Source organism: Carlito syrichta, unplaced genomic scaffold (assembly GCF_000164805.1).
Source record: "Carlito syrichta isolate Samal-C Ts95f unplaced genomic scaffold, Tarsius_syrichta-2.0.1 Scaffold156968, whole genome shotgun sequence".
NCBI classification, from domain to species: domain Eukaryota; kingdom Metazoa; phylum Chordata; class Mammalia; order Primates; family Tarsiidae; genus Carlito; species Carlito syrichta.
The window spans coordinates 15,344-25,345 of record NW_007101064.1 but is presented as its reverse complement, the minus strand read 5'-3'; the positions used below and the strand labels follow the sequence as shown (position 1 = coordinate 25,345).

At 61.2% G+C, this 10,002-nt stretch overlaps 1 protein-coding gene across 1 annotated transcript in view; it reads left to right on the top strand.

Moving 5' to 3' along the window:
* The window catches only part of PIP5K1C (phosphatidylinositol-4-phosphate 5-kinase type 1 gamma), a gene marked incomplete at its 5' end in the record, with an annotated part of 27,272 nt that overhangs the window by 13,277 nt on the left and 3,993 nt on the right, over positions 1 to 10,002 (top strand). Inside the window, 6 exons of the mRNA XM_021709082.1 lie at positions 1,139 to 1,223; positions 2,750 to 2,911; positions 3,529 to 3,667; positions 3,918 to 3,950; positions 5,892 to 5,993; positions 8,865 to 8,985. Of these exons, the coding sequence (XP_021564757.1) occupies positions 1,139 to 1,223; positions 2,750 to 2,911; positions 3,529 to 3,667; positions 3,918 to 3,950; positions 5,892 to 5,993; positions 8,865 to 8,985 (642 nt within the window). The remainder of the gene's footprint in view (positions 1 to 1,138; positions 1,224 to 2,749; positions 2,912 to 3,528; positions 3,668 to 3,917; positions 3,951 to 5,891; positions 5,994 to 8,864; positions 8,986 to 10,002) is intronic.

Here is a 10,002-nt window from a genome sequence, read left to right as displayed (position 1 = left end):
CCCACCCATCAGCCCCCAAGAGCAACGTCCACCCCCTTGACCCAGGCACTGTGGGCTGCCATCTGTGTGGCCACAGTCTGCAGAGTCCTGGATCCCGGCAGGACCCGCCCACTCCTAAACAGTTTCCAGCATCCAGGCAGGAGCTTCCCCAGTCAGCACTGGGGAGATCCTGGCCGGCAGAGACCGCTGGGGGCATCACAGACTCGCCAAGGCCAGACTTGCAGCGCAGGGCAGACAGGAGAGCCAGGCTGGAGTGGTGTGTCCTGTGCTGCAGTGCCACCCCTGGGGCTGTTCCTGTCCCCTGGCGCTGGGTGGCTGACCCCCATCCCACTCCAGCCAGAAGAGGTTGGGGTCGCTCAGAGCAACCACCCCTCCCTCTGAGAGCGATAGCGTCTCTCAGGACTCTGGCTGGAGCCACACCTCTCTCCAAGAGGCTGGCAACCCATTTTTATTCCGGGGGGTACCTGTGTCTGTTACACACAGCAGGGGGGTTCTGCCAGACCATCTTGCCATCACCACCCCCTGGGACTGTTTGAGAGACTCTCGGGCTTCTTCAGCAAATATTTCCTTATTTATTTGTTTGTTTTTGACTCGGGGTCTCACTCTGTGGCCCAGGCTGGAGTGCAGTGGCATGCTCATGGCCACCACAGCCTCGGCCTGCTGGGCTCAGGTGATCCTTCTGCCTCAGTCTCTCAAGTATCTGGGACTACAGGGGCCACCACATCTGGCCTTTGCTTTGTTGTGTTTGTAGAGACGAGGTCTCACTGTGTTGCCCAGGTCTGGAACCCCTGGCCTCAAGCAATCCTCCTGCCTCGGTTTCCCTAGGTGCTGGGATTACAGGCCTGAGCCACCATGTCTGGCCTATTTTTCTTTGCTTCTTTGAATAGTTACTTTATTCTCACGATCCATAAAGTCTAAGATGTGAGTGGGTGTGTCTTGAGAAAAGTCTCCCACGCACCCTGCCAGCCAGTCCCCCCCCCAGAGAGGCTGCCACCTGTCCCTCGGGTCCCCCCAGGAAGAGCTGGATGCGGGGACCCCTCTCTTCCCTCTTCCCTTGGGAAGTGCCCCTGCCCCAGTGTGGCATCTGTCGGGACATCCCGGCTGCTGACGCCTCTCCGTCCTGGCCCTGCTCTCCCAGGACACGGTCTCCGTCCACCGCCCCAGCTTCTATGCCGAGCGCTTCTTCAAGTTCATGAGCAACACGGTCTTCCGGAAGAACTCCTGTAAGCCAAGGCCCATGGCGGGAAGGATTCGGGAGGCCGAGAGCTGGGAGGGGGTGCGAGCCCTGAACCTGTGTCCCACCTGAAGCCGGGACCTCACCCAGAGAGCAGGGGGCCAGGGCGTGTGGCCCACACAAGGGTGCAGCACACAGGGGCTGCAGCACCGGCCCCACCCAGCCCCCTGTTGTGTGGCCGTGAGCACACAGCTTCCCTCGGTGCCTCGGTTTCCCCAGCTGCACGGAGTTGTGAGGTGCAGTGTGTTCATCCTGGGGCTGGTGGCCCTGGCCAGGCGGCAGCTCCCAGCCTTGGAGCTGCCCACAGCATTGCCGTTGCCAAGGAAACATGTCCTGGGCCAGGCACTGGGGAGGCCGGTCAGAGGGCGGAAGTGGCGTGGAATCCAGGACTCGGGGTGCACCCGGAGGGTGCTTGGAGGCATTCAGGTCTGCTTAGGGCCTCAGTGTCCCCTCATGGGACCCTCTGGCATCCTGGGCCCCAGTGCAGACTCCAGCTGGTGTCCCGTACTGCCAAATGGGCTCTCCTGGGGGTCTGCTGTCTGCCCTCCCCACCTGGAGCTCCCCAGCCAGTTTGCTTTATCCCTGGCTTCCTCACAGGCCTAGCACACAGAGTTCTGGGTGTGCATCATGGTGGTGTCTGCCTCATCTGTGTGTGCACACCGCAGGGGTCGCCCCAGGAGGCGGCAGGGCGAGGCATGCCCAAACCCGCACTTCAGACGGGCCACCCCTAGCCTGGCCAGTGAGAGCCAGCCTGACCCGTTCCCATGTCTGCCAGGGACGCCCCTCAGTGTCTGCACCGCAGGAACTGGCAGACCCACACACGGGCCGCAGCTCCCACAGCCGTCCCCGAGACTTCCAGCACATGCACCCTGGAACACTGTGGCATCACCCCACAGCCTTCCGCGCCTGAAGGAGGCGGCGCTGGGCAGACCGAGCGCCAGCCATCTACCAGGAGCTGGGCTGGGCCATGGTGGGGCAGAGGTCACCGAAAGCTCCAGAGACCGCCTGGGGGAGCTCGCGGCCCACCAGGCCCTCCTACCCCTACAGCCCAGAGAACCTGGCCATGCCTAGACCACGCAGCCAGCAGGGCAGAGCATGGATCTGGGCTCAGGCCCTTCCTCACTGACCCCCTGGCCTCTCTGACACCAGTGCCCGCTGCTGGCATCCGGGTCCATCTGAAGGCGAGGTGCTGCCCAGGCTGCATCACGAGGGAGGGTGGCATTCCTGGCAAGTTCCGCGGCAGCTCCTGTGGCCATGTCCCTGGAGGGCACGCAGCGCTAGGCCCAGGCATCTCGTAGAGACAGTGGGCAGGCAGGTCAGACACCCGGGCTTGAGGCAGAGTGGCCTCGACAGAGTGGCTCCGCAGCTTGCCCTCCTCAGGGACAGGCAGGGGCCCATCAGCCCCGAACGTGGGTGCCTCAGGCGGGCACAGACCAGGCTCGTGTGTGCGGGAGGAGTGGGAAGCCGGGCCCTGCCTGGCTTTGCCCCGCTGCTGACGCCTACCCTCCCCTGCAGCCCTGAAGTCCTCGCCATCCCGGAAGGGACGCGGGGCCCTGCTGGCCGTCAAACCGCTGGGGCCCACGGCCGCCTTCTCCGCCAGCCAGATCCCTAGCGAGCGCGAGGACGCACAGTATGACCTGCGGGGGGCCCGCAGCTACCCCACGCTGGAGGACGAGGGTGAGCAGGGACCGCGGGCACGTGGGGCCGAGGGGACTGGCACAGATGGTGGGGGGAGGAGCCTACAGGGGCCCGAGGCTGGGTGTGTCCTCAGGGGAAGGAGTCCCCGATCTCTTCTGTCATGGTCACCTGCAGAACCACCGGCCGCCAGGGAGGGGGAGCCAGGCACAGAACCCACCACCCCGAGGTGGCAGCCTCCCGTCATGGCCACTGTCACCAGAGGCATGCAGCAATGTCACAGAGGGGAGGTGGGGCTGGCCTTCGTGTACCAGCAGGCCCCTCTGAGCCCTGGGATCAGGGACTGCAGGCAGGGAGGGGGGGTTGCCGGACAGAAGAGGAGCAGCAAGTGCAAAGGCCCAGAGGCAGGACCCTACCTGGGGGTCGCAATGATGGGGGCGGGCCAGGCAGACCCTCTGGACTGCGTAGAGATCTGGATTCCATTTTGAGGGCAGTAGGAAGCTGCTGGAAGCCTCTGTGCATAGAGAGATTCACCTTTTCAAAAGTCGTGTGGGAGGACGATGCTGGGGGGTGGGTGGGAGCCTCCAGATGCCGACTGGGCGCCAGGGAGGAGCCCAGCCTGGCCGCTCTGCCAGGTGTCCGCGGCCCACACCCCACAGGCCGGCCCGACCTCCTGCCCTGCACGCCGCCTTCTTTTGAAGAAGCCACTACAGCTTCCATCGCCACCACCCTGTCGTCCACCTCCCTCTCCATCCCCGAGCGGTCCCCCTCAGAGACGTCAGAGCAGCCGCGGTACAGGTGGGCGGGGCAGTGCGGGTGGGCGGGGCCTCCACCGTAAAGGTGGGCGGGGCGGTGGGCGGGGCGTCTGCGGTAGTGGGCAGGGCAGTGTAGGTGAGGGCGCAACATGAGTGGGCGGGTCCGCCGTAGTGCGCGCGGGTCGGGCAGCGCGGGTGGGCGGGTGTCGGTGATACAGGTGGGCAGAGCAGGCAGACGGCCGCTTTCCCGCTGCCTGCCGTTCTCTGGTCACCTGTTTATGGTCTCCCTGCAGGCGGCGCACCCAGTCGTCCGGACAGGATGGCAGGTGAGACCCCACCCCCTCGCCTCGCCTCCTCTCGCCTCAGTCTCCCGAGCTGTCCTGAGCAGCTTCGGGCTCCCATGCCCCCAGGGCCCCTTCCTCTCCCACTGTGCTCTCCTGGGGACAAGCCCTAAGCTCTAGAATCTCTGTGTCGCCTCTTGTTTTTCTAGCACGATGGGGCCCAGAGGGCCCAGGGCAGCTGGGCCTGTTGATCCTCCTTCTAGTTTCCCTTTTTCTTTATTGTGGCTTTAAGGGGCTCAAACGGTTTTGGCTACGTGCTGGCATTCTGGAGTGGCGAAGGAGTCTGGGCTTTAAGCGTCCCACCAGCCCCACCTGCGCACGTGGCACGCGACGCGTGATCTTTCACCCTTCCCCCGCCCCCGAGTCTCCCGTGTCCATGGCTCCACCCTCCGTGCCCCCGCAGAGCCTCGGCTTGGCTCCCACTTGGCACGCGCTGTCTGCTCTTCTGTCCCTGCGCTCCTTTGCTTAAGACGCCCGTTCTCTAGTTCCATCCAAGTTGCTGCAAGCGACATTATTTCCTTCGTTGTAATGGCTGAGTGACATTTCACAGTACACGTGGACCACACTTTCTTTCTTTTCGTTTCTTTTTTTTTTTGAGACGGAGTCTCACTCTGTCACCCAGACTGGAGTGTTGAAGGGTAGTGGCCGCTCCCAGCCACTGCAGCCTCGACCTGCTGGGCTCCTGCATTCCTTCCACCTCAGCCTTCCGAGTAGCCAGAACTACAGGCATGCGCTACCACGCATGGCTAGTTTTTTTAATTTGTTGTAGAGACAAGGTCTCGCCAAGTTGCCCGGGTGGGTCTCGAACCCGTGGGTTCAGGCAGTCCTCTCGCCTCAGCCTCCCAAAGTGCTGGGATTACAGGCTGAACCACTGAGCCCGGCTTACACAAAGAAATTTAAAGTGGATTACCTGAGCCCACGGGTTCGTGACCCGCCTGGGCAACTTGGTGAGACCTCATCTCTACAATAAATCAAAATGAGCCGGGCGTGGTAGCGCGCGCCTATAGTTCCAACTACTCGGAAGGCTGAGGCGGAAGGATCGCCGGAGCCCAGCAGGTTGAGGCTGCGGTGGCCGGGAGCAGCCACTGCACTCCAGCCTGGGCGACAGAGTGAGACTCCGACTCAAAAAAAAAAAAAAAAGAAATGTAAAAAGGAGGAAACATCTGGTGATGCCTCCCTCCTGCCTGTGCCTCTGCCCTCCCAGGAGCAACCACTGGGCCTGTGGGTTTGTCTCTTCCTAGAGTTGCCTTGTGGGAACACGGACGTGCACCCAGGCTGGGCCCTTTTATTTTGACACAAAAGTGTCACGCCGCCGTCCCTTGCCACTTGGCAGAGCCCTCTGCCATGCTGTCCCCACTGCCTGCTGTTCCCTGCCTCCTATGGCCGTGCCTGGTCACATAGCCGACCCCTCCGGGGCCACGTGGGTGGGTGGCTCCAGGCGGGGCCCTCGTCACACCAGGGCCACGGATGTGCTGTTCCAGTCATCGAACTTCCGTCCTTCCTGCCTGATAGAGCCCTGCCAGTGCTCACCCAGGGGGAGCAAGTCTCCTTCTGTCCGGCTTCCTCGCTCCAGCTGGGCAGCCTTCCTGTTTCTGGGGTTGCGAGCCAGAGCGTGGAGCCCCCTGCTCAGGGCCCGCTGCTGGGTTCAGGCACTCCCAGGAGGGTGGGTGGGATTCTCGGCCGCTGTTTACTCAGTACTATACACCCCCGGGGCCAGCCATGCCCCAGGCCCTGCAGGCACCAGGCACAAGAGAGACCAGGGACAGCCCTTGTTCCCACACAGCTCCTGGCCAGACGTGGCAGCCCGAGGGACCAGGCCCTGGCTAGAGCCCTCCCGGCTCCCCGTGGGGTCGAGACCTGGAGCTCCCTGGGCTCCCCTGGGGGCATGAGGGGGGAAACTGAGACCCAGCTTCCCATTCTACCCAGGCCACAGGAGCAGCCCCACGTAGAAGAGGACCTGCAGCAAATCACTGTGCAGGTGGAGCCTGCGTGTAGTGTGGAGATCGTGGTCCCCAAGGAGGACGCAGGGTGAGTGCGGCCCGGGGATCAGCAGCGCCAAGAGCTCACCACAAGCAGTGGTGCGCACAGGCCAACAGGCTCACAGGGCATTCACGTGGGGCCTCAGTCTCCTGGTCAAAGGCAGCGGGTCGCACCCAGCGGGGGCGAGAGTCGGACCCTGGGATCCCGGGCGACATCTTGGGACATATGTGGCGTCACGCCAGGGGTGGTTTTGGCGTCTGGCATAGGGGGAGAGGAGGCCAAGACGCTCACCAGGTCCCTGGAGTGTGGGTGGGCGGGGCAGTGTGGGTGGGTGGGTGGGGCATCTGGTATTAGTGGGCAGAGAACAATAGCGGGGGAGCCCTGGGCCAGGACTTCTTCGGGAGTCTCTGAACTTCAACTATCTAAGGACGACGTTGTTCACTTTTTCGGTATTTACTTTTCATTTTATTTTATTTATTTATTTATTTTTATTTTTTATTTTATTTTAAAGTTTTATTTTTTGAGTTGGAGTCTCACTCTATTGCCCAGACTGGAATGTAGTGCTCACTTCTGGCCACCGCAGCCTCGACCTGCTGGGCTCCGGTGATCCTTCCGCCTCAGCCTTCCAAGTAGCTGGAACCACAGGCGCGCGCTACCACGCCCGGCTAATTTTTGATTTATTGTAGAGATGAGATCTCGTCAAGTTGCCCAGGCGGGTCTTGAACCCGCGGGCTCAGGCAATCCACTCACCTCGGTCTCCCAAAGTGCTGGGATTACAGGCAGAGCCACCGAGCCCGGCCTACTTTTCATTTTATTAAATTTTTATTTGAAGAGAGTAGCCTTTTAAAAAGTCTGGGCACTTTTTTTTTTTTTTAGTCAGGGTTTCTGGAGTGCAGTGGCACTATCACCGACTCACCGCAGCCTCCATTTCCTGGGCTAAAGGCATGCTCCCACTTCAGCCTCCAGAGGAGCGGGGAATACAGGCGTGCACCACCACACCCAACTAATTTTTTGATTTTTTTGTGTAGATGCGAGGTTTCACTATGTTGCCTGGGCTGATATAGAACTCCTGGGCTCAAGAATCCTCCTACCTCAGCCTTCCAGAGTGTTGGAATTACAGGCGTGAGCCACTGTGCCTGGCCATATGCTTTTTTTTCCTTGAGTCGGAGTCTCACTCCATCGTCCAGCTGGAATGCAGTGGCACACTCACGGCCACCACAGCCTCGACCTGTTGGGCTCAGGTGATCCTTCTGTCTCAGCCTTCCTAGTAGTTGGAACTACATGCGGGTGCTACCACGCCCAACTAATTTTTTTTTTTTTTTTAATTGTAGAGACAAGGTCTCACCAAGTTGCCTGGGCTGGTCTTGAACACACGGGCTCAGGCAATCCCCTCACCTCGGCCTCCCAAAGTGCTGGGATTACAGTTGAGCCTCTGTGCCCAGCCCATATGCTTTTTTATTGTGTGGGGGTTTTTTTGTTTGTTTGTTTGTTTTTGAGTCGGAGTCTCACTCTGTCGCCCAAACTGGAGTGCAGTGGCCGCTCCCAGCCACCGCGGCCTCGACCCGCTGGGCTCCGGCGATCCTTCTGCCTCAGTCTTCCGAGTAGCCGGAACTACAGGCATGCGCTGCCATGCCTGGCTAATTTTTTGATTTATTGTAGAGGTCTGGCCAAGTTGCCCAGGCTGATCTCGAACCTGCGGGCTCAGGCAATCCTCTCACCTCGGCCTCCCAAAGTGCTGGGATGACAGGCTTGAGCCACTGTACCAGCCCATCTGCTTTTTAAAAACTAGATTAAAGTGTCCATGATCAGGTACAAGACCTGCTTTTTCAAATGGCCATGGACACAGGGAAGGACGATATTCTTGGTGAAGGGATGGAACGTTCCCTGCGAGCCTGTCTCGGGCAGTGTCTGTGCTGTTGTCACTCAGTGCCTCTGTGTCTTTGTCACCTGTTTGGCATGTGACGCTGTCATCATGTGGCTACCAGGTCCTCCTTGTCCCTCCAGTGATTTCTGTTTGAGATGCGTTTTGATTTCCGTCACGCGTTCCCCTCGGCCCTGTCAGTACGGCTCCCAGGCCCCACTCTGCACTGAGAGCTGGTTTCACTCACGGGTTTCTGCCGTCTCAGCTGAGTCTCCCAGTGTGGAATCTCAGTTTTTGCCAAAAGCAACCGACCCTCAGACGTGACAGGAGAACAATTTCTCTGCGGCATTCAAAAGATGACAATTACACATTCAGCCCCCGCCATGCAAAATTTAAAAATGAGCCGGGCCTGGTGGCACCTCTAGTCTCAGCTACTCAGGAGGCTGAGGTGGAAGGATCGCCTGAGCCCAGGAGTCGGAGGCTGCAAGGGGCTATGATCACACCACTGCACTGCAGCCTGGATGACACAGCCAGATCCTGTCTCCCAAAAAACAAAACAAAGCAAAAAAACCACACCAACCACTTGGCCACGAGCCCTGGCCTTAGACACCTCCTCTCTGTGCCTCAGTTTCCTCTTCTGTAACCCAGGGAGAGCAGCAATGTCAACATCTTCTCCCCACCCCACGGTGGAGATTCGGTGGGTTAATTCACAGAAAGTTCTAGAACCAGTTTGGTATGTGGTAAATGCTCAGCGAACAGGTAATTGAGGTTCTGACCCTGTGGGTAGGAACCATGTGTCCCCACTCTACAGATGAGGAAACAGGCTCGGAGAAGGAGCGTGACCCCAGGTTGCCCAAGCTGGCAGGTCTCGGAGGTTGCGTCTGGGCATTCTCAGGCATTCTGCCTTGGTGCTGGTGGCCACGGCGCATCGCCTGCGCCTGTGTCTGGTCTCGATGTGCTGCCATGGAGTGACGCACAGCCAGCCCCTCCTGCATCCCAGGAGGGTTGGGGGGGGCGGGAACTGTGGGCCCCCCTGGACTCCTGTCTGCTGTGCCCAGGGCGGAGGCCCCCTCAGCTGGCGCCTCGGCCGCGGTCGAAGCGGAAACGACCAGCCAGGCCTCGGAGCCCGCCAGCCAGGCCTCGGATGAGGAGGACGCGCCCGCCACCGACATCTACTTCGTAAGTCCCCGGGCTCCTCCTCCATCAGCCAGGCCCACACGCACCCGCTCCCGCCATGCGCACACACACCTGCAGACTCGGGCCCAGGCGTGTGCGCCATCCACATGCCCTCCCGACACTCACACAGCCCCGGTCTCTTTCTGGTCCAGTCCCACACGGCAGGAGGTTCCTGCCGCCACACCCAGGAACCGGAGCCATCCCTTGCCCCTCCCAGCCTCATGACTGTGGTCCAGCACCCTTCAAGGCCTTGACCCCAACCTCGCCACCCCGTCTCTCTGGGACGCTTCCAGATCCTCACACCTGGGCCTCGTGTCCTTGGCAGTCTGGTCAGCCTGGCTGGGCCACTGGTGACCGGGTCCTTCTTCCTCTGATGGCGGGCGGGCATGGCTGGGATGGTTCCCTCTCCATCCTGAAGAGGGCTGGGGGACCACGCTGCTGGCCGGGGACACGCTGTCCTCAGACGAGGCTGGGTCTGTGGTCCTCGACCTGGGAGCTCTTGCCCTCACCGGGCCTGACGTCCAGGCTGGCCTCCCCACCAGCAGGTCCCAGGTAGCCCAGGGGCCCCGCTCGTGTCAGACAGCCCAGGTAGCAGGCCAAAGGCTGCAGCCCCCACCCTCCGGCTGTCCTCCCTCATCCCCACACATCACGGTGGGTTGGGGACACCAGCCACGGCTCTTGTTCACTGACATCCCCTGCTGTGTCCCAGCTGGTGTGTGTGTCTCCTGTGCCCCCTGGGCCTGGAGTCGGGAGGTGTGGGCTGTGCCCCGTCCTGGGCTCAGCGTGTGTGCCCTGGTTTCCGGATGGCGTGGCCGCTTGGGCTGTGGCCCGACACTGGGTGGGGCCATGGGGAGGGAGCAGGCCTCAGTCAGACCCGCCCGCACGCCCCACCTGCTTGGCCATCTGTCCCCACCCGCTGTCCCCCCTCATCCTGTCCTCTGTCTCCTTCTCCTCCCGCGGCCCGCCCGCCCGGCCAGTTTGCGGATGGGAGGTACTGGATTTTCTCACCCCGCCATCACC